Here is a 19,816-nt window from a genome sequence, read left to right as displayed (position 1 = left end):
GTGTTTGTTTATTACTACTACTACGAGGGGCTATAGATGTGGGGGATGCAGCAGTTCTCTTTTTCTCCTTTTTGTTTTGGATTAATGAGAATGAAACAAGCCTGTTTTGCTTGGAGCAGAAAAGATACCATACTGGGTAGACAGGATAGGGTTTTTACGGAAAGCTTTTTGATATTACTTGCATACTTTTTTCTTTCCTTTCTTTTCCTATCCTTTTCGAATTTGATGTATTAATAGAGGTAGTTTGCCCTTTTACCAGACAAATATCTATGTTCTATATCTTGTATCGTATCGTACATGGACCGGAATAGTCTATTCATGCGCATCGTATCGTACATTTCGTCTGTCTCTTTTCCCGCTTCATCGGCTGTTGAACAAACCGCCAAATGAAGCAGATCCTCCTCCAGCCGCGTCCCCTTCCCGCCTCGCCTCGTTGCATGTCCAATCGACGAGAAACTGCCTATCCGCCAGCTTCCTCGCATCCATCACTCTGGTGCCGACACGAGCCTCGCCGGCTGCGAAGCTCAGCAGCGTCGGCACCGAGGTGATTGTGTATAGCGAAGCCAGCGGCGGGCCTGGGACGGAGGCCGACATCATCTCGGGCGCATCGAACTGGACGGGGGCAAAGAGCACGCCGCCGTAGGACTCGCCGACGCCGGAGGTGACGAGGCTGCGGAGGAGAGGCTCGATGGAGCGGCAGGAGGGACACCAGGAGGTTGTCCAGAGGGTGAGGAGAGGAGCTTGGAGGGAGGTGGAGAGGGAGAGGATGGATTTGAAGGAGGCTGGAGAGCGGATACTATTTCTGAAATGTTAGTTCAAAAGTCGGTGCACTTTTTTTTTTCCCATCCCATCTTGGTGGGTGGTAACATGGAGATAAAGGGCATTGTCGTATAGATACGACTTCAAGTATGATGGATCAGATAGAATTATAGGTATATAGATACTCGTAGGCAGCACCAGGCGGAACGTACGGATCAAAGACTTGATTCTTAGCCAGCCCTAGGCTGACCGGCGAGGTCGATATGCGCCGTCGAGTCGATGCCAAGGGCTGAGCGGCGGCCGTCCAGACGCGTCGCATGACGGACGACATGCTGCAGAGTGACGTCGGCGATGATGTGATTGGGGGAAGGGGGGCCTGCTTAGGCGAACATGGTTGGTGATGGTTTCTCTTGGTGTTGAGAAGATGGAGATCAAATGACTGGGCTTTGGCTGGGAGGGCCTGGAGCTCGATAAGCTAGATCCAACAATCAATCGATGGATCAGCTATCAGACGGGGTACAACATGAGTCTAAAAATCCGGGCCAAATTCGGGACGGGATTGATCCATTCGATGTGAGAAACTGCGCTGTTGCACTGGGTTGCGCGGCCCGGCTCGACGGCAAAATGGTGTTACCTCGACCTTGAATCCGGGATATTGATACAGTATTGCACACATTCCAGATGAGATTAGACCAAAGATGGGACAAGACCAGAGTTGCAGCCCTGCTCGCAAATGCAATGCAATGCAGCGTCGCACCGCTTCGTCGAAATCTGCGGGGATGAAAGTGGGATGGGATGGGGGAGAGAGGCTTGGAGGTTCTGGGCTCTTGACCGCGTGAGCCGCCAGCCATCAAATCAAATTGGATTAATGGTACTCGTACTGCCCAGCTTGGTGCATGGGCAGATTTCAACGGTCAGACCTCCAGGGCTACGGTAGCCTCGAGTTAGGCGACCCAAAGCCCTGTGCACGCTGCCGTCATAGCGGGGAAAGCGCTGAGCCAGTTGGGCGCCAGTGGGAGCCAGTGGGGGTTCGCAGGCAGTGGCATGTGCAGCATCGCATGCGCTTCACCTGACTCGTCGCAGCGCATGGTTGGACGCAAATCCATGTCGCATGTTGGGGCTACTGGCAGTTAGTGCTGCTGATCTGCTAGCACTGAGCCCATCAAGGTTATGTTAGCAGGGTTGGTGATAGTCCATCCAGTGTGGTTTGACACCGGACAACGGACATCGGACAACGGTCGTTAGTACAAAGATGCAGTACTTGCAAGTACAGACGAAGTCTGGTATCATGTTATCAGGCGAGTGGGCCAATGTCAAGGCCAGATCTCGCGCTAAACTCTCTTACTAGATCTCGGGGTCTTTTCGTTAGTTGTCAGTCTAGACCATGAGCAAGCGCGGACGAGGCACCAAGCTTCATTCCTCCACCGCTCGCCATCTCTCCTCCTCCTCTTCTCTTCTTCTTCCTCTTCCCTCCTCCTCTTATTCTTCCCTATCTGATCCTCATTTTCCTCTCTTCTACTCTTTTGTCTCCTATATATCCACAGCATCCATCTACCGCTCCTAACAACCCTCGATTCTTGGTCATCTCGGCTGCGCCCACTTCGCCACCTCACCATCTCTGTATCTCGTCCACGGCATCCGGCCCCGGACTCGGTCGGCAACGAGGCGAGGCTGCCACCAAAAGGATCTCGGCCTTCCACACAAATCTAGACGTGTCGGACTTCTGTCTTACTCCAATCTGTCTTGTCAGCCCTCCCTTCCCACGCAATCGGTCCAGACTTGATCCTGATTGTGCTTCCTCTCAAGACTTCCTCTTTCGGCCAATTCCTCGAACCTGTTCTCGTTGCGTGTCTTATAGTTATTCTTAGACCGGACGCCATATCTGAGACAAGCACCACTCCCCCCCACTCCTAAAAGCCCATTCCGATCATATAGCTAGAAAATCGCCTGCTCTATGTATCATTGAAATTCTTGGCGTTTTGGAAATTGGTTTTGATACTCCTCCTCTGAGCTTGAATTTTGCCTTGGCTCCTGCTTTGCTTCAGTTCTTATCCTCTCGATTAGCCAGTGACCACATTCACATCCGTCGCAATGGCGCCTGAAGGGGCATCCCAGCAAGGCCGCTGGCGCCTCGGCCGTCTCTTTGGTAGCAACGCTGATACCCAGGGCGAAGGCGAAGGCCAAAAGCCTGGGCCTGAGAAATGGAGTATGGGAATATTAAACGATCCGGAAACTGTCGAGGTGCCAGGTGAGTAAATCGAGTCTTCTGATCCATGCAGCATCCCACTCATGCATTTTCTCTGTTTGGCAGGCTCTGTCCTGTTGCTTGCTAGTCATCGCAACGAGCCTCTCGGCCTCCGCAATGTTCATGCTCGCACTTCCCATTCCTCCATTCCGGCTGGCTTTCCCGTCGAAACTCCCATGACACCTGGCGGCACGCATCCATTGCCGTGGTCGCCATCGTCGCCATCGTCTGCCCCCGAGAAGCCAGTTAATGAACCCGATTCCAAGAAGAAGACGGAAGATGGTAAGATCATCTTGGACCCGCAGCCAGAAGATTCCTCCAACGATCCCCTCAACTGGCCCACCTGGCGCCGCGATTGCGCTCTCCTATCCCTGGGCTTCTACTGCATGATTGGAGGCGGCATGACACCCATCATTGCCGCAGGATTCACAAATGTCGCCCACGACTTTGATGTTTCGGTCGAGCGTGTGCCGCTGACCACTGGTCTTTATATGATGGGTTTGGGTGTGGGCTCTGTCATTGCCTCTCCCACAGCCATCCTGTTCGGGAAACGGCCAGTATACCTTGCTGGTGCCATTCTTCTCATCGGTACCTGCATCTGGTGTGGATATTCGCCTAGCTTCCCTTCTCTCATTGCCGCCAGAGTCTTCCAAGGCATTGCTGTTTCTCCAGTAGAGTGTCTGCCGTCTGCCACCATTGCCGAAATCTTCTTCCTCCACGAACGCGCATACCGCATTGGAATCTATACCCTCTTGCTCCTGGGAGGCAAGAATCTCGTTCCTCTCGTCAGCGCTGCCATCATTGGCCGTTTTGGATGGCGATGGGTTTTCTTGTAAGTTGGAGCCCTCCTCACTCGTTTCCTCTCCTTCCAAACTTTGCCATGATGAAATTTCGGAAGCTGACTTTTTCTTTCTCCATAGCATTGTTGCCATGATTGTGGGACTTGGATTCATACTCCTGTTTCTCTTCGTCCCAGAGACATTCTGGGACAGAACGCCAACACGTAGAGTTTCGAAACGTCCTAGCTTCCTTCGCCGACTCTCATCACGCCATGCTAATCCGGCTCACGCATCTGCAGGGCCTCTCTCTCCTCGAGGGAAATCACCGGCCCGTTCACCCTCTCCTGGTAGAATTGAGCGTCGCAGAGACATACATGTCGAGTTCACGCCAGGCCTAAAGGCAGAAGATTCCTCAAATGTTGCCCATAAGACTATTGAAAGCGGCTCAGCGACACCGTCTGGACATCCTCAAGTGGGATTCGCTGTTCCATCGTCGGAAAGCCACAAAGAGGAGGAACATGGCCAAGGAGATACAGCTCACCGGGACACTTCGCGTGGGCCATCAATCCATAGCGCTCGGGCCTCCATTGCGTCTCCGCGAACCAGTATCGCTCCCGACCGCGGCCGATCGGTCCCTCAGGCGTCTTCTCATGCTCAGAGCGCAGCCGAGAATACGATGGTGACCGAGTATTACTCGACAGCGCCCAATCTCGACAACGAAAAGTTTCCCTCGTGGAAACTCAGAGCGCCCCCCAAGATTAAGGCTTATACGCACAACCTCCGCAATCAACCCACCCAGACCTTTATCCAGCAACTCAGGCCCTACCATGGACGACTCAACAATGACAACTGGTTCAAGGTCATGATTAGACCATTCATTTTGTATGCGTACCCTGCTGTCCTTTGGTCTGCTGCCATTTATTCGTGCTCCATTGGCTGGTTGATTGTGATTTCCGAAAATTTGGCCGTCATCTACCGGAATCCAGACGGATATAATTTCACAGCTCTCCAGGCCGGTCTCGTCTACGTCTCGCCCTTTTTAGGCGGCATCCTTGGCACCGGCGTGGCGGGCAAGATAAGCGACATCATTGTCAGGGCCATGGCTCGCCGCAACGGAGGCATGTATGAACCAGAGTTTCGCCTCGTAATGGCCATACCCATCCTGCTTACCACATGCATCGGGCTCATGGGCTTTGGATGGTCGGCGGAAGAAAAGGACAACTGGATTGTCCCCACCATCTTCTTTGGCATCACGTCGTTTGGCTGCTCCCTCGGTTCGACCACCTCCATCACCTTTTGCGTCGACAGCTACCGCCAATACGCGGGCGAAGCCTTGGTGACGCTCAACTTTTCAAAGAATGTGCTCCACGGCTTGGTGTTTAGTCTGTTCATTTCCCAGTGGCTTGCAGCAGATGGCTCAAAGGATGTCTACATTTATCTCGGCGTCATTCAGCTCATCTTTTGTCTTTGTTCCATTCCCATGTACATCTTTGGTAAGAGAGCGCGCATGTGGACGGCGCGTATGAATCTCATGGAAAAGTTTTAGAAGAACGATGCACCAGTGTTCCGTCTTCGATAAGCATTACGTGGCGTTTATTTCTGTTTTCAAAGGGTCGAATCATCGACGGTGCTGTCTGTTTGGCATCACGTATACCTCTTTTCACCCTGTCTAACTTGATTTTGTTGGGCTTCTCTGTCTTTTTCTCTTTTTTTTCTTCGCATGTTTGGGCTAGGTCAGTTTTCAGCGGCAGCAATTGCTCCAAAGCGCAAGGAGTTGGCCATGGAGGAATATTGAATTTACCTATAAGTAGATTATACATACATACCTGGATATGCTTATAGATACCATATGCCCATGCACACATCTTGTTTGAGGACCATGAATTGAAGTGTTGTAGTAAGATCTGAGTTTGTACAACAACCTTGTTGCCAAAGAGACAGCTCCTCTCATGTAACTTATATGGCGTTTGTGATGCGTCTTTGCACTGCTCAGGCACCGTAACCGTTGTAGCATCTTTTGGTGGAAGCAGGCAGTAGCCCAGCATAACAATAAAATAGTAGGCTCCTTGCATGGTCTGGCGGTACCCAACAAGGCAGCAAGGCCCAATTGGAACATCCAGCATCAACTTCCAATGATAACAAGTTCGTCGATGGTACAGTGTGAGCACTCCAAACGCGCACTAACATGGAGTGACACAAATCTGCATGCTGCCCGCAGCCTCGTCTGTTTTCGTGCTGCCCAATCTTGCAATGTGCTTGCTTTGGAGGATTTGGAGTCTGACCGCCAACAAGATCGACCTGGTCTACCTGTTCCTTCCAAGTTCCTGAATAGGTAGCGTTCTTGATCATCATGAGTGCTAATCCGAGCCGTTTCGCCTCGTCTATGGGAAGAGGGTACCACGCCTCTGCTCAGGATTGGCGAGCAACCACACCCTGTCGATTCTTTCAGAGGGGATCTTGTACCAAGGGAGCGTCATGTCCCTTTTCGCATGTTTTGATGAGCCGGTCTGTTGTGACATCTCAAGAAGTAACAAAACCGTCGACGAAATCCATCGTGGGAGCATCTGCTTACTCTGTGCAGCGAGGCGAACAACTCGAAAAAGCAAGAGCAACCAATCCCCCCGTCGAGAGCCCTGAAAATGCAAAGCCTGTTTGCAGATTCTTCAAAACAGGGAGCTGTATATATGGAGAAAAGTGTCAGTTTCGTCATGCTGAAGAAGAGTTGACGGTTCAAGTCGGGGCCGATAATGCGTTCGAGGTGAGTCGTCTACCGTACAGGTCCACCAAATATCCTTCCCTTGGGTAGTCAATTGGGTGAGTGCAGTGAAGAAATGAATATTGAGCTGACCTGTGGCAGGACGAACCAGGGAAAGACGACGACTTCACACGAACGATTGCGGGCGCCTTCGTCCAGTTCGAAGCAGGTGCCCGGGTATCCAAGATTCGTCTGCCTAGCGATTTCTCTGCTGTCCGCATCAGTGGGCTGCCGTTGAACACCTCAGTGAGCTCGGTTCGGGATATGCTTGCTGAAATGGGATTGCATATCAGCGTCGCCGATGTGCATATGTTGCAGATGGAAGGCAGTTATGGCGCATCCGTGAGATCGGACGATGCATTATTTTCCAAGAAACTCTGCACCATTATTCAATCTGGCTTTGTATGGCAGGGCGTCAAGATATATGCAACGCCTGTCGCGACGCCCATGCCCTCTAGCCATAATGCTCGACGTGTGGACTGCAAGAAGGTCCATATATCCTGGCACAAGGCAGTCAGGAATGTCTGGCTAAACTTTGGCAGCGGAGATGTTGCCCGGAGAGTGAGCGACATGTTCTCAAAGGGGGTCTACCGAGTTTTGAATCAGAAAGTCACCGCAGGGGAAGCTGCTGAAGCTAAACCAGCTTTTCATCAGTGGTCGCCGTCTAAGAACAGTGTAGCATGGACTGTTATGCTGACCGAGGTCCCAGCGACTGCAGAGAGAAGCGACATCTTGGAGGCCATTACACAAGAACGGAACAGGCCGCGCCATATAGAAGTAGGCCTTCCATCGTACTCAGTTGATTCTGAGCAGGCCACCACATTGATACGATCGCTTCTAACGAATATCGGACCTTTGGAGTATTTCGAGGTCACGCTTGAGACGAACGCTAGGCGGGTCAAAGCAACTGCGCGCTTTTTGGATGAAGCGGACGCTCGGAGAGCTGCTGAAGAGCTTGACAAAAAGGAGCTCCCTTTCCATCCTAGAGCGCGATTGACGGTCCAGATGGTTTACTCGGCCAAGTTCAAAACTGGCACCAACATTTACGGCGCTCTTTGTCCAAGGATCTTGCCCCAGCAGAAAATTTGGAGGAGTAAAAACGTTGCCTTTAGAGCATACAACAGCACAGACCCCCTACAGAGGTTCAGGCTTCTGAAGATTGAAGGCGAGTCGGCAGTTGACATCGTTGCGGCTAAAGCTGAGCTTGAATCCATCCTTGCTGGAGTCGTCATGAGGAAGAATGACACTGTCCTCTGGGATCCTTCTCTCAAGGCAAACGGCAAACTTTATCAAGCGATAAAGAAGCTAGAGAATGAATGCTCCGTAGTTATTCTCCGGGATAGAGGTAAATCCGAGCTGCGTGTTTTTGGAGCTCAGCAATGTTGCGAAGAAGCGCAGCTTCGGTTGGCTGAATTGATCCGCCTTGAATCGCTCTCGACGTCCACCCGAGCAATTGAGCTTCAACCTCACGAATTCTTCTGGGCCTGCCATGGGGGTTTTAGAAAGATTTCTGCGCGGCTTGGTCCAGAAAAGGCATCATTTGATATCATCTCCACGCCCAAGAAGATTGTCATCTCTGGGCCGCTAGAAGACTATGACGTTGCCCTAGCAATCATGGAAGGCAGAGAGCAAGTTGCAGAACCAGAAGAGCAACCAAAGCCCGACGATGTTACGCAAGAGTGTTCTGTTTGTTGGACAGATGCCGAGACTCCCATCAAGACAAGCTGTGGCCATGTCTATTGTCTAGAATGTTTCGAAAGAAGCTGCATGGTGGGGGACGTGACGACCGCAGCCTTTGTTATTTCTTGTCACGGTAACCAAGGGAATTGCAAGAGCATCATAGGAGTAGAGGATCTTCAGGAGCATCTCTCCTCAGCCGCGCTCGAGGAAGTGCTTGAGCAATCCTTTTCATCCCATATCAAGCGCAACCCTAACGAGTTCCGCTACTGTCCCACCCCAGATTGCGGCTACATATATAGAACCACATCTGAGTCGAGGATCCAGAACTGCTCCAACTGTTTCAGGCCGACCTGTTCCGCTTGCCACGAGTCACACGTCAGCATGTCGTGCGCAGAACACCGTTACCTGACATCAAAAGACTACCAAGAGTTCAAGAATCTCAAGGAAGATCTGGGAATAAAAGACTGCCCAAGCTGCAAAACTCCATTGGAAAAGATCTCGGGCTGCAATCATATGACGTGCACGGTCTGCAACTGTCACATTTGCTGGGTTTGTTTAAAGACTTTTCCAAGTGGTGACCAAGTCTATGATCACATGGAAACTTTGCATTGAGGCCTTTACGACCTGGAGGAGGAGCACATTTAACAATGGTATGCGGTAATGCCAGACCCGGAGGGAGGGAGAACAATGCCTGACGATCTGTGTGAGAATTTTAGCGTTATCCAACGACAGACAATTCTGGATGTGTAATCATACCTAAATAGGCACAAGATCTCAAATTGACTGTTTTCAGCTTTGATCTGGCATTCTGCAATGGTTTTTGAAAGTTATGAGCGAGTGAGAGTAGGCAATAGGATACCTATGGAAGCAAAAGATGCCGTACTGTGTGATTAGGTCAAAATGTGTATTCGCACAGTCCCCGCCCCCACTACTGACTTAACCCTCTTTCCTCTTCAAGAGCCGTTGACCTCTACTTCTGATGTAAACGAAGGCAAAGAAAAAGCATCGTATTCGTACTTGTATTTTCTATCTCATTTGCCGGTTCCTTACATTCTTCGTATATGAGCATTGATTACGAAACTAGGAGTCCAGCGAAGTATAAGTCCAGCTTTACCTGACACCTGCACCCACATCTGTATACCGGCCAATCTCAGTTTTTCTCTCCAAAAGATGTCAAGCAAAGTTCCCGCTCTCCTAGAGCCATATCTCGGGCTGCCCGAGGAAGCATCGCTGATAGTCTTGACAAACGTCATGGGCGCGACGACAAATTGGCTAGTTTTACGGTATCTCTATTCAATATTGCAAGGGCGAAGCGCTGGCGCAGATGATGCAGAGACGAATTCTGGAGTTGTCCTTGTGAGCTTCATGAGAGATTTGGCATTTTGGAGAGAGGGCGCAAGCAGATTAGTATGCTCCTGAGACAACTCCCCTTTCTTGACTGAATACTCATTGTTTCTCATCAGGGTTTGGACCTGGACGGTCTTAGTAGGGCCGGCAAATTTAGTTTCGTAGACGGCCTGACAGGCCTGCTCTCAGGAGGCCAGGGCTCAGAGTCTACTGGAGACAAAGGAAGGATTCTCAAGAATGGGAAGCTGGACGATATGAGGAGAGGCATCGAAGCGGCAATTGGAGATGTGAGGCTGGGATCCAAGGTCTTGATTATCGATCAACTAGACGAGCTCTTGGCGATATCAGGAGAGGAAGACGTTACTGGGCTGACCCTGGAGGGGATGCTGTTTTCTCTGAGAGAAGTGAGTCTCAATCTTCGCGCCTGTCCCTTTTCAAAGCAGAGAAAACAATGGCTTCGAGTGCACTAACATAAGACGATCAGAGAGTTCATGCGACAGTCCTCACCTTTTCAGCAGACGATGCTCTCCTTCGCGCCCAAACTACATCATTGGAGCGCTCGCACGCGGCGTTAGTACTGGCTCAAACGCATGCTGCAGATCTAGTCCTTAGCCTCAGGTTGCTAGACACGGGTGTAGCCAAGGATGTCAGCGGCGTGGTGAGGATTGCGGTGCGTAAAGAGGAAGAGGAGAGTGCAGAGTACTTGTACCACATAGGGGCGGATGGGAACGTAAAAGTGTTTGAGAGAGGGACTTGATAGTATACTGTACTACGCGGTTTTTGCAAATGACAAGCGATGAAGCATAAAATCAATTTGGTAAAATGTCACAGATGTATGGACAAATGAAGAGATGAGACCGCAAATGCTTTTGGAGCAGTCAACATCGTCCTTCGAGGCTTAGAATGGATATTCATCACATGCAGCATCTCAATGCTTGCAAAATGGAGAGCAGCGGCCGCAAGAGACACATGAAGAATCAAGATGCCATTTCAGACTTTTCGTCGCCCGAATCCCTACGGAACCACCGGCGCGAAAATAAAAGCAATTGGGGTCCGTTTTAAAAACACCATTTGTCCCATGCTCCAGCCCCTTCCTTGATCAATCGCCCAAATTTACATCCACCGCCACCTCAACTCGAATCCATGCAGCAAGAAAAAACAGAGATGAAAAAAAAAAGAATGATCCGGCAGGAACGTCGCTCTCATCACTTGGCTTTTCCACGTATCGTAAAAAATAAGAGAAGAGGAGAAGATGCAAAAGGTTTTTCGCCAGGATTCATTAGCCTCATGGACGGATTATTTTTTTTGGTTCTTCTATTTTTCCCCTCGTTTCTCTCTCTCCCTCCTCTACCCTTTTGTGCATGATCCGGTGTAGCGACGAAAGAAAAAAAAACCAGCAGCAGCAGAAAGAGAGCTCGAAACGCCCATGTCACTCTTTAAGATTCCTGCTCAGCGGACTTCTTGCCAACCCTGGCGTTCTTGGGGGCGCCGGTCTGGAAGCCGTTCTTGAATCGTCGGGAAACGTCCTTGAGGTAGCGGGTGCGGCCAGTGCCGACGGTCCTTCTCCGCTTGGCCTTCTCGCTCCAGTTGTCTGTGAAGAGGAGGCATGTTAGACTGACATTCTTGCATTTGGCCAGGGAGGAAAGGCAACAGAGACGATCGGTCTCTTGCGTTGCATGTAGGCCAGAATTCGAGTGAGGGGATACATACACTTGCGCATCTTGGCGGCAGGGTATCCGCAAGAGGCACACTCATGCTTCTGGACGTGCAGAGAGCGACGGCCTATTCCAACCACAATCAGCATTCCAATTCAGTCATTGATTCGTTCAACCCCATTCGCCTTCCTTCGCAATCGCTTCCGTCCGGTCGATTCGTCGAGACCAGAACCATTTCTCCGTGCCCGGTGGCTTTCCTCCCCTTGTTTCTGGCGTGGTCTCGATTGAATCTCCGTACAGGGCCTCGATTGCGAAGAAGTATCATGGTGGTCGTCTGGTTCCGGTGGAAGAGAGAAAAACTAACCGCATCGTCGGCAGAGAGTGTGCGTCTTGTTGTGACGCTTACCAAAGCTGGAGGTACCCTTCGCTACACGCAGGAACAACAGTCAGCATCATCTCGAAACATCACCAACAGAGTCTCGATATAGCCCATCTTCTTCCCCTTGTATCTCGCGCAGCATCTTTCGAAAAATTGCGAGCCGGGTCGTAGCTTGGGATCTCGAGACGGCGAGCAGGAACAGTAAACGTACTCATCTTGGCGGTCGGTGGTGGTTAGGCGTGAAGTTGGGGATGACGATTCACAAATTGTTAATTTGGGGGAGAGCAACGCCTTTTTCGCGGTGGAGTGTCGAATTGCCAGCCCTAATTTTTGCGTGGGAGTGGCGTGGGCCCGGCGCCCGTCTAAACCACGTGATGATACCCTCTCGTCTATGCACGTGATACCACTTCATTTCCTTATCTCAATCTTTGGCTTAGTAAGCACGCGAACTTCCCTACTTGCGCTTGGGTACGTAGCTAGAGTGTCAAGTCATTCAGTGTGCAGCTTCCCAATGATACTGGAGCCACATATTATGACATTTGCGTGTAAGTTCGCAGTGCTGCTTTTCCCTTTACATTCGGCAGGATTCCAATTTCTCCAACCACATCTACAGAAATCACAAGTAATCGGTTTTTTCATCATGTTCATAACTTAATACTCGTGGTATTTTTACATTTGATAACGACTGGCTGAGCAGAACAAAAGACTAATATACATGTAACCAGACTCGCTAGAAATCATTCATCTGCTCTTCTCGGCAACTCGATATGAAAATGTCGCTCATGGCTATGGAAGTGATATCGTCTAAAGATCGACACGATTCCGTCATTAGGTATCTCTGATGCCAAAAGTCAATCCCAATGAAAAAAAAAAAAAGAAGCAGCAAAAGCCAGCAGCAAAACTCAAAAGCTCCTTTGAACTCCGTCCTTATCCAACCCAGGTCATCAATACAAATAAATCCCCCCAGCAGCGCGACAGAGAGGCACAATATGAATATGCAAACATATGAATGCCATACCAAAATTCCCAGTTCCAACATTGCTTCCATCTCAACGCCGTACGTCCAGCTAAACACCGTCTTTTGTTGCCTTCATATCGTCGTCGTCCAATTTTCGTTTTCTTCTTCTTCTTCTTCTATGGCCACTGCGCTGGTCCAATGATCTCACCAGGAAGTACGTGCTTGGAGATTGCAGTACCTTGGAAATCCATGGTTTGCACGGCGCCGTCGTTGCCCCACCATGAAGGACTGTTCATGTTGGTCAAGTACAGAGTGAAGAAGATGAGCAACGTGGATATGATGAGACCACAGTCCAGCGCCGCCGAGAGAATGTAGTTGTACTGCAGCCACCAGCCGGTGTATCGTCGCCGGATGAAGTAGTTGAAAACGATGCCGGCGATTCCCCAGCAGAGATAGATGTTGACAGTCGCGGGAGGGAGCAAGCCAGTGCCTCCGAAGATGACGGGGGAGCTGACATAGCGCCAAAACGACTTGGGCCAGCGGCGAGCCAGCAGCCAAGTGGCAATGGGCGTGATGGCTCCAACAAGCCAGAACCATTGCAGGGAGGCATAAAGAGCTCCGTGGCTGAAGATACGAGCGGGACCAATGGCACCCCAGATGATTGAGGCTGTGTAGAAGACGCGGCCACCGGGACACGTATAGTTGTTCTCTTGGTCCAAATCACAGACGTTGGGGATGTGGCCCAGAGCCCAGTTCATGACGGCAATTTGCACAATGGCAGACCACACAGAGGCCAAAAGCTGGGAAGTGAACATGACACGAGGCGGCACTTTCATGTAGTGGCCCAGCTTCAGGTCCTGGGCAAAGTACAGCGCCTGTGCCATGGAGATGTATCCATAATTCTTGAACATCATCATGGCAAGAGGCCGGCCGGGGACCATGTATCCAATGATGAACTCGGTGAGCACATTGAGACCGAGCTGGATGTTGGTGATGGCCTGGATGATACCAATGGGAATGAGCCATACAATCGGAAGCAGTAAGCAAACGACATAGGCCCACACAGGGAAGCCGGTATCCCAGCCAGCGACGATGCCAAAAGAAATGGCAACCATACCAACGAACAGCGCTACACACATCCTTTTTGTTAGCATCACGACTTCACATTGCGTATCGAGATGAGTACTCAGAAGAGTAGGGACATAACATACCTGCGTACCACCAATCCTCCGCATCTCGGTATTTCTTCATCAGCCGCATGTGGACATCATCCTCTTGGTGGCGAGCCAGCTTGAACTGACCCCAGATCTCCTTGCCATGGTAAAGAGCAACGTGGATGAGCACGGCGGCAACGGCAGCAAAGGACAGAGCATAGGCGAGAGCAAATTGGGTCGGCAAGAACAAAGGCGAATACTCTTTATACGCGGTCTCATTGAAATTCAAGTCGTTTCCAAGGATTCGCGAAACGTTGTAAATCTGACCGAGGTTGTCGTATGACTCGGAAGATTGGACAGGGAAGTAATCAGAATACCAGGTGCCGCTAAAGTGAATACCCATGGAGATGATGACGAAAAAGACGATGATGCCACCAAGCACGTTGGCGATAGCGTGGAAAGGAGGAATCAGGGGCGAGCCCAAGAAGCCGCTGTAAACAGACCAGTCGAAGGAGGTGGGCATCAATCCGTATCCGTGGGAGGGACCAAAGATCTTCTGGACGACGACGTTGTTCGGGGCAATCCAGCAAACCCATGCAAAGGAGGACAAGCCCTTGAAGATCCAGCCGGGGAACCAGAACCAGATGAATGCGCCGAATCCTACGATGAGGAAGAGCTTGTAGCGTCCGATGGACCAGCCGTTGGTCTTTGACGGATCCGATGGCGAGTGGTCGTGCAGACTGTAGAAGAGGGCGACGTTGACCAGGTCGGCGGGCCAAATCATGGCGGCAGGCCAAACCAAGAAGCGACGGGCCAAGCCAGCGAGGCCGTATCCAGTACACAGGGTAGTGATGCCGAAAAGAAGCTGAAACGCCCAACCGAAATCCTGCTTATAAAAGAGACGCTGGGCAAGCAGGACGTCGGTCGCATAGAGCACACCACCGCCGTAGGCAGCCTAAGAAGGGCAGATCAGTTACGCCGAACAGAACAGACATTGATGCGCAAATGATACTCACGTTGGACATGGCAACGATGATGACGTGCTCCTTGTGGTTGAACTTGCCGGGCCTAAGGTTGAACTTGATGCCAAATAGATTCCATTCCTTGTCGGGCATGATCAAATCCCAGCCGCGACCAATGGGATAGGCAATCAGCTGAATAACATACGTCGTGATGGCGACGCTCGGGTTGCGAAGCGAGAAGAGCATGTTGACTCCAGAACCGACGGTGCAAAGAACTAAGCCGATGACCCAGGCGCGGATGGTGTTGGCAGGGACGTCGACATCGTAGTTTCGAACAACAGCTCGCACCTATAAGAGAGAGAGAAATTCATCGATCAGCTTATACGGCCCTTCACTCACGCATACAATCATTTATCCATCTCATGTTGGCCTCTCCTCCATCTCACAGTTGAATTCATTCATACCTCGGGATAAGGGCTGTTGTCTTCCATGAGCGCATGCTCAATCTCGATGCCCTTCTCGGCATTGCCTGTCGCAATAGCAGCGTCGACATCGTTGAGGTCGTCGATGGGCAAGTTGGGGTCGAGCTTGTGTGCCTTTTCAAACTGCTGGAGATGCTGAAGGTGTTGCATGCCGGGCAGATCTTGCTCCAGAGGGCCGGGGATCGGAGTGATCTCCTCCGGCTCATGGCGCCGGCGGAAGATGGACGGCAGCATGTCGACTGTGAGAAACCGGTTTATCGTCAGTTGCTTTTTCTGCTGTAACTGGCGTCGCTTTATCGCCAGTCGCCCGTCTGGTCGTCGACAGATCGAACGAGCCGAGTCGAATCGAATCGGGCGAAGTCAAGTCTGTGTGACTCGCACTCTCTCGCTCACTCTCTTCTCTCTCTTTCTCTTCGGTGAGGAAGGATTTGTAGAGGGTGGGAAGAGAGAATGAGTGCGACGACCTTACAAAACACCAGCAGATAGTCGCTGGGACGCTAACCCCATGGGCTGCAATACAGCACATCTACGCCCTGCCAATCAAAAGGCCCGTTGGTGAGCGCCATTCTGGCTCTCACGAGTCCAGCCGACCAGGCATGGCTCCATCTTGATAAATTCCCCGCCAAAACATGGGCAGTGTGGCTCGAGACCAGACCGAGACAGAGACGGCGCAGCACAGTGCGCAGCTAGCCGTCCAGCCCCTGTCGGTTCCTGTCATCCACCATGTGCCAAACATGTGCCAGAGAGAAGAAGGCTTGAAGGCCTTCTCGAGGCTTGGGCGGCCAAGGGCGCCTGTTGGTTGGTCGGCTTTGGCTGGGGCGGTGCCAATTCCCTGATAACCTGCTGCTTCCTGGGGATCAACGGCGTGCGAAGCCAAGAACCTTCCTAATGGACCATAGCGCCGCCCTCCGTGGCTGGGACTCTGGAGACAGTCTGAAAAAGGCACGGGAGCACGGAGAGCGACATTCATTGCTGAGAATCCACGCAAGCCGACAGATTCGTTCGAGAAGTGAATGGTTGCCGGCCTCCAACCCTCGGCCCCGTATATACTCGATTGTGTGCTGTACTCTCACTCTCACAAGAGTACGCTCGGAATCGATGTCAGATGCCTTGACCGCCTGTGTGCTTTGTACCCAACTCATACTATATTCGTGTCCGTGCCGTGCATCAACAACACGCATATCGCTGCACTCAGCCGAGCCACAAGTACTCGTACAGTACAGTACTCGTACTGAAGCATGTGCCTTCTTACAACTTTCTTGCCGTGCCGAGCTGCGAGGCGCAAAATAGTCTGTTTTGCTGGCCAGCCAATGATGCAGCCAAGGGGCCGCCTAGCCTCAACGCTTCCCCCAGGGCTGCCCAGGGTGAGAGGCCCTTATCTCTTCCCCCTCGCATGGCGTTATTTCTGGCTTGTAATCGCGAGAAGCTGAGTGGAAAATAGCCGGGCATGCCCATTGTTTAGCCCAGCCCAAAAACCATCTTATCTCTGAATCCGATCTCGGGACCCCAGATTGCGTGGATTTGCAAAGAATTCGCACTTGACTGTTTCAATGCTGAGAGATTTTTAATTCTCCGCAGAGCAGAGCAAGACCAGGGCGAAGCCGAAGCCGACTTTCCTTTCCTTTCTTCTCGACAAGCCCGTTTGGGCAACCGGAGTTTGCGTACGGTACGAATCCTCCAAGGGCGGCACGGTATCGCCTTTTCCGCCTCGTTTTTCTCGTCTCACCCATTTTCCAAACGAGCGATGTCCCGTCTCATGCGCTTCCTTACTCGTACTGTACAGCACGCACTAACCAGGCACACATCAGCCAAGCCGCTCCCCGACTGCGTGCAGACGCCACAAAGAGCGAAAATTCTCAGCTGCGCACCCGGTTCCCTGCAAACCTGGAGTTCTAGGCCCGCTCTCTGATATCTCCGCCTCGCTGTGCAGACGATAACGTATCCCGTCCTTGGCCGTTGAAGCCCATCGTCGTTTCAACGCCAACGTCAAACCCTCTTCTATGCTCACTTCTCAACCGTGACAGCTTCAACCAACGAACGAAGAAGCTCCCCCGATTTGCTGACCATCCAGGTTGTCTGTCACCTTTGTGCTCCGCTCCGCCACCCGACAGTGTGGAACTTTTGACGCGGACCGGCCAAGGCAAACAGAAGTTCCCTCTTCCGGCGCCGTTTTTCCTCTTACATAAAGGCGGCTACGGCCCCTTTGAACACAGCGGTTGTCTCTCGGGGGACTTGAATCAGGGCACTTTTGTCTCGGTTTTGGGTTTTCCTTTTTGGTTGTTTTAACCTTTAAAATTTTCGGGGCTCTTTCATTCTTCTTTTTTTGCCACGGAGCGGGATGCTAATTGTAGTCTGTTGGCCCGAGGAGTCCATTCGCTGCCGATCTCCCCACAATGAGGCTATCAGAGCCGAAAGTCGAATCCTTTTTGTTCTTTTATCATTGATGCTTGCTTACATAGGCGTTCACCGAAGTGCTACATCTGGTGTGATGGGTTGATAGGGGAAGAATTCGCTTGGCATGATGCCTACTTTCGATTCATTTATCGCATTCTCATCGCCATTCTTTTGTTTATTTTCTTTTTTTTTTCCCTTCGTCAAAACTCATTGTGGTAGCATTGATACGGGAACATACATCCCACTAAACGCCAGCAAGGGACAAAACCCTTGTCCATACCAGGAATATGAGACACAGCAAGCATACACCCCGCTGCCACAAACGATCCTCTTCTCACTTTTTACAAAGTGCTGGTGACACCTACAAAAGTCCGAGCAAGAGTCCTTGCCCGGAACTGTATCTGAGAACAGTAAGATCGCGGAGTGGAGAGAGCTGCAATGCTACCGAAAGACTGAGCACTTATTACGATATGGAGCACAGGCGTCATGCTCAATGGAAGCAGCCAATTGTAGACGACAACATATCAGGGTCATTGCCCTGTCTTTCATGCTCCTTGTCCAGCACTTTCTCATGAGGAGATTCTCTTTCTTTTCATAGCTCTACCCGAGCATCAAATATTGGAGTTTATATTATGGATGTGGAATACAAGCAGCTGCTTCTAGCACGCTGGAAACTGGATATAAAAGTAAGGAGGGGATCAAGAAAGAGAAGGAGGGAAAACGCCCACACGACACCACTACAGTGGATTCAAGTCGGCGACGTGGCCCAACGAGACATTCCAAAGCGTAGTCCTTCCGTGTGTAACATCGTCCCACTCTTCCGATGCAAAGATCCCCCTTGCGTACTCTTGCACTCTCTCCGTCAGCAAGTCCTGCCGTCTCACGTCCATCAGCCGCGCTATCAGTGCCGTAGCATGTGCATCCAGTATGGTTGGCTTGTCTCCAAAGATCCAGAGCTTCCCTTGGTGCTGCTCGTTGAGGAGTGTGTCTAGTTCTTGCACAAAGTCGCGAGCCTTGTCTTCAACTTCCGCGATGCTAGTAGGAGTAAACATGCTGTTGTGGAACAGGTCGTGACTAGCAAGGCCGTTAACATCTTTCTCAGATATTTGACCAACTTTCATATAAACCAGACTTACAAGACACTTTTCAATTCCAGCGCTCTGCGATGACGCTCGGTCAAATCCTTCTTCTCCAGCAGCTCAGCCGCTCGATTGAGAATACCGTGCTTCCTTTCGTCAGGCCCAATCGTTAGAGTCATGGCATGAAAGCTGTACAGCTTTTCCATCATCTTCTGAATGATTTCTCGGTGATCCTCGGGAATAAGTTCCGGTTGTTTCTCACACAGCCATTTGGAGATATCATAGCTATCTGTGAGTGGTGATGCAAGCGCAGGTGATGTCAGTGCGGGCACCTGCTTTCAGTGTCAGCATCTCATATTATTCTTGTCAAGTCTCTAAACAGACACAATCTGATCGTCATAATGTGGTGAAACTAACCTGGCCTCTTGAGTTTACTGAAGTGAGATAGAGCTCTGAATAGTTCTCTTCTCTGTGAAGATTCACCAGCCTGATTTCAACCTTTGGCGCCGTCTCTGGATTCAGCCGTTTTCCTAGTACGAGACCAAATCGCACCATGAGTGAATACAAAGAAAAAGGGAAATAGTGAAGAACATAGACGTCGTTTTCGGCCGCCATCTTGGTCTTGTTGATAGGCTAACAGATCGGCTGTGCTGTGAATACGACCTGACCAGGACTGATACTAGCACCGACACAAGCAATCTTGGAGGCGGGCTAGAGCTTGCAGTTGACAAACAGTCCAGACAAACGGTGGCAGCTCAATGGTTTTATATCTTGGAATGATTGAATCAATAACGAGGGTCGCTGCCGGCGGATGCCTCTGATATGGAGTTGAATCAACCGGTCGCGTGTGGAGCCAAAACCCCCGGACCGGCTACGCCGTCGCGTTCACGATCGGGTGCCGCTCCTTGTCCCTGCTCCCTCAGCTGCGCCTCACTACGCCTCAGTCTCACCGAGATTTTCAATGCCATTGTCTCGTTTCCCATGACGAAATGCGCGATTACCCGGCGGCCTTTGAGATCTGGGGCAATTGCATCATACGGCGACACTCTCCTGAGGGGCCACTCGATCTGTCGATTTTATCTCTCTGCCTCTTGTTGGCTGGCTTTTGTAGCATCGGTTTAGTCATTGTGACCAACGGTGGGTTTGATGGCACAACTTGGTCCCGCATTTCTTCAATGGCGATACAGG

At 51.0% G+C, this 19,816-nt stretch overlaps 9 protein-coding genes across 9 annotated transcripts; 4 read left to right on the top strand and 5 right to left on the bottom strand.

Moving 5' to 3' along the window:
• Positions 1-101: 101 nt before the first annotated feature.
• Positions 102-1,570, bottom strand: V8C40DRAFT_239204 (uncharacterized protein). The gene is made up of 2 exons (XM_083214592.1): positions 972-1,570; positions 102-796 (listed from the first exon to the last, which is right to left on the bottom strand). The coding sequence occupies exons 1-2, from the start codon at positions 1,088-1,090 to the stop codon at positions 361-363; spliced, it is 555 nt and encodes a 184-aa protein (XP_083075610.1). The 5' UTR covers positions 1,091-1,570; the 3' UTR covers positions 102-360.
• Positions 1,571-2,643: 1,073 nt separating this feature from the next.
• Positions 2,644-5,457, top strand: V8C40DRAFT_175930 (major facilitator superfamily domain-containing protein). Its single transcript, XM_083211673.1, has 3 exons — positions 2,644-3,007; positions 3,071-3,836; positions 3,925-5,457. The coding sequence occupies exons 1-3, from the start codon at positions 2,851-2,853 to the stop codon at positions 5,327-5,329; spliced, it is 2,328 nt and encodes a 775-aa protein (XP_083075609.1). The 5' UTR covers positions 2,644-2,850; the 3' UTR covers positions 5,330-5,457.
• Positions 5,458-6,016, bottom strand: V8C40DRAFT_175931 (uncharacterized protein). Its single transcript, XM_083211674.1, has one exon. The coding sequence runs from the start codon at positions 5,897-5,899 to the stop codon at positions 5,585-5,587; it is 315 nt and encodes a 104-aa protein (XP_083075608.1). The 5' UTR covers positions 5,900-6,016; the 3' UTR covers positions 5,458-5,584.
• Positions 6,017-6,133: 117 nt separating this feature from the next.
• V8C40DRAFT_273775 (uncharacterized protein) lies at positions 6,134-8,830 on the top strand (the record flags this gene model as incomplete). The annotated part of the gene is made up of 3 exons (XM_083220524.1): positions 6,134-6,337; positions 6,641-8,743; positions 8,780-8,830. The coding sequence occupies 3 exons, from the start codon at positions 6,134-6,136 to the stop codon at positions 8,828-8,830; spliced, it is 2,358 nt and encodes a 785-aa protein (XP_083075607.1).
• A 369-nt stretch (positions 8,831-9,199) lies between these two features.
• On the top strand, positions 9,200-10,483 carry V8C40DRAFT_239192 (uncharacterized protein). Its single transcript, XM_083214591.1, has 3 exons — positions 9,200-9,625; positions 9,682-9,969; positions 10,050-10,483. The coding sequence occupies exons 1-3, from the start codon at positions 9,389-9,391 to the stop codon at positions 10,320-10,322; spliced, it is 798 nt and encodes a 265-aa protein (XP_083075606.1). The 5' UTR covers positions 9,200-9,388; the 3' UTR covers positions 10,323-10,483.
• V8C40DRAFT_239188 (60S ribosomal protein eL37) lies at positions 10,361-11,899 on the bottom strand. The gene is made up of 4 exons (XM_083214590.1): positions 11,811-11,899; positions 11,585-11,647; positions 11,276-11,347; positions 10,361-11,156 (listed from the first exon to the last, which is right to left on the bottom strand). Exons 1-4 carry the CDS (start codon positions 11,812-11,814, stop codon positions 11,002-11,004), a joined length of 294 nt encoding a protein of 97 aa, XP_083075605.1. The 5' UTR covers positions 11,815-11,899; the 3' UTR covers positions 10,361-11,001.
• A 357-nt stretch (positions 11,900-12,256) lies between these two features.
• V8C40DRAFT_239184 (OPT oligopeptide transporter protein-domain-containing protein) lies at positions 12,257-15,641 on the bottom strand. Its single transcript, XM_083214589.1, has 4 exons — positions 15,138-15,641; positions 14,728-15,021; positions 13,769-14,666; positions 12,257-13,686 (listed from the first exon to the last, which is right to left on the bottom strand). The coding sequence occupies exons 1-4, from the start codon at positions 15,387-15,389 to the stop codon at positions 12,734-12,736; spliced, it is 2,397 nt and encodes a 798-aa protein (XP_083075604.1). The 5' UTR covers positions 15,390-15,641; the 3' UTR covers positions 12,257-12,733.
• Positions 15,642-17,383: 1,742 nt separating this feature from the next.
• Positions 17,384-18,205, top strand: V8C40DRAFT_175800 (uncharacterized protein). The gene is made up of 2 exons (XM_083211672.1): positions 17,384-17,846; positions 17,899-18,205. Exons 1-2 carry the CDS (start codon positions 17,674-17,676, stop codon positions 18,122-18,124), a joined length of 399 nt encoding a protein of 132 aa, XP_083075603.1. The 5' UTR covers positions 17,384-17,673; the 3' UTR covers positions 18,125-18,205.
• Positions 18,206-19,508, bottom strand: V8C40DRAFT_175728 (glutathione S-transferase family protein). Its single transcript, XM_083211670.1, has 3 exons — positions 19,046-19,508; positions 18,686-18,960; positions 18,206-18,623 (listed from the first exon to the last, which is right to left on the bottom strand). Exons 1-3 carry the CDS (start codon positions 19,241-19,243, stop codon positions 18,287-18,289), a joined length of 810 nt encoding a protein of 269 aa, XP_083075602.1. The 5' UTR covers positions 19,244-19,508; the 3' UTR covers positions 18,206-18,286.
• Between the last annotated feature and the right edge of the window lie 308 nt (positions 19,509-19,816).

Source organism: Trichoderma camerunense (assembly GCF_050948025.1).
Source record: "Trichoderma camerunense strain CBS 138272 chromosome Unknown V8C40scaffold_5, whole genome shotgun sequence".
NCBI classification, from domain to species: Eukaryota; Fungi; Ascomycota; class Sordariomycetes; order Hypocreales; family Hypocreaceae; genus Trichoderma; species Trichoderma camerunense.
The sequence above is the reverse complement of the archived record's forward strand: the minus strand, read 5'-3'. Positions and strand labels throughout refer to the sequence as shown.

Coding starts and splice junctions, on each gene's coding strand:
- V8C40DRAFT_239204 (XM_083214592.1), bottom strand. CDS start 1,090: ATGTCGTCCGTCATGCGACGCGTCTGGACGGCCGCCGCTCAGCCCTTG. Junction 797..971: donor AAGAATCAAGTCTTTGATCC/GTACGTTCCGCC, acceptor TTTCAGAAATAG/TATCCGCTCTCCAGCCTCCT.
- V8C40DRAFT_175930 (XM_083211673.1), top strand. CDS start 2,851: ATGGCGCCTGAAGGGGCATCCCAGCAAGGCCGCTGGCGCCTCGGCCGT. Junction 3,008..3,070: donor GGAAACTGTCGAGGTGCCAG/GTGAGTAAATCG, acceptor TCTGTTTGGCAG/GCTCTGTCCTGTTGCTTGCT. Junction 3,837..3,924: donor GGATGGCGATGGGTTTTCTT/GTAAGTTGGAGC, acceptor CTTTCTCCATAG/CATTGTTGCCATGATTGTGG.
- V8C40DRAFT_175931 (XM_083211674.1), bottom strand. CDS start 5,899: ATGTTCCAATTGGGCCTTGCTGCCTTGTTGGGTACCGCCAGACCATGC.
- V8C40DRAFT_239192 (XM_083214591.1), top strand. CDS start 9,389: ATGTCAAGCAAAGTTCCCGCTCTCCTAGAGCCATATCTCGGGCTGCCC. Junction 9,626..9,681: donor GAGAGGGCGCAAGCAGATTA/GTATGCTCCTGA, acceptor GTTTCTCATCAG/GGTTTGGACCTGGACGGTCT. Junction 9,970..10,049: donor TGCTGTTTTCTCTGAGAGAA/GTGAGTCTCAAT, acceptor TAAGACGATCAG/AGAGTTCATGCGACAGTCCT.
- V8C40DRAFT_239188 (XM_083214590.1), bottom strand. Junction 11,348..11,584: donor CACTCTCTGCCGACGATGCG/GTTAGTTTTTCT, acceptor TGGTTGGAATAG/GCCGTCGCTCTCTGCACGTC. Junction 11,157..11,275: donor TGCCGCCAAGATGCGCAAGT/GTATGTATCCCC, acceptor TCCTCTTCACAG/ACAACTGGAGCGAGAAGGCC.
- V8C40DRAFT_239184 (XM_083214589.1), bottom strand. CDS start 15,389: ATGCTGCCGTCCATCTTCCGCCGGCGCCATGAGCCGGAGGAGATCACT. Junction 15,022..15,137: donor ACAACAGCCCTTATCCCGAG/GTATGAATGAAT, acceptor TCTCTCTTATAG/GTGCGAGCTGTTGTTCGAAA. Junction 14,667..14,727: donor TCATCGTTGCCATGTCCAAC/GTGAGTATCATT, acceptor TGCCCTTCTTAG/GCTGCCTACGGCGGTGGTGT.
- V8C40DRAFT_175800 (XM_083211672.1), top strand. CDS start 17,674: ATGATGCCTACTTTCGATTCATTTATCGCATTCTCATCGCCATTCTTT. Junction 17,847..17,898: donor TACCAGGAATATGAGACACA/GCAAGCATACAC, acceptor CTTTTTACAAAG/TGCTGGTGACACCTACAAAA.
- V8C40DRAFT_175728 (XM_083211670.1), bottom strand. CDS start 19,243: ATGGCGGCCGAAAACGACGTCTATGTTCTTCACTATTTCCCTTTTTCT. Junction 18,961..19,045: donor CAGTAAACTCAAGAGGCCAG/GTTAGTTTCACC, acceptor CACTGAAAGCAG/GTGCCCGCACTGACATCACC. Junction 18,624..18,685: donor CTGGAATTGAAAAGTGTCTT/GTAAGTCTGGTT, acceptor CGGCCTTGCTAG/TCACGACCTGTTCCACAACA.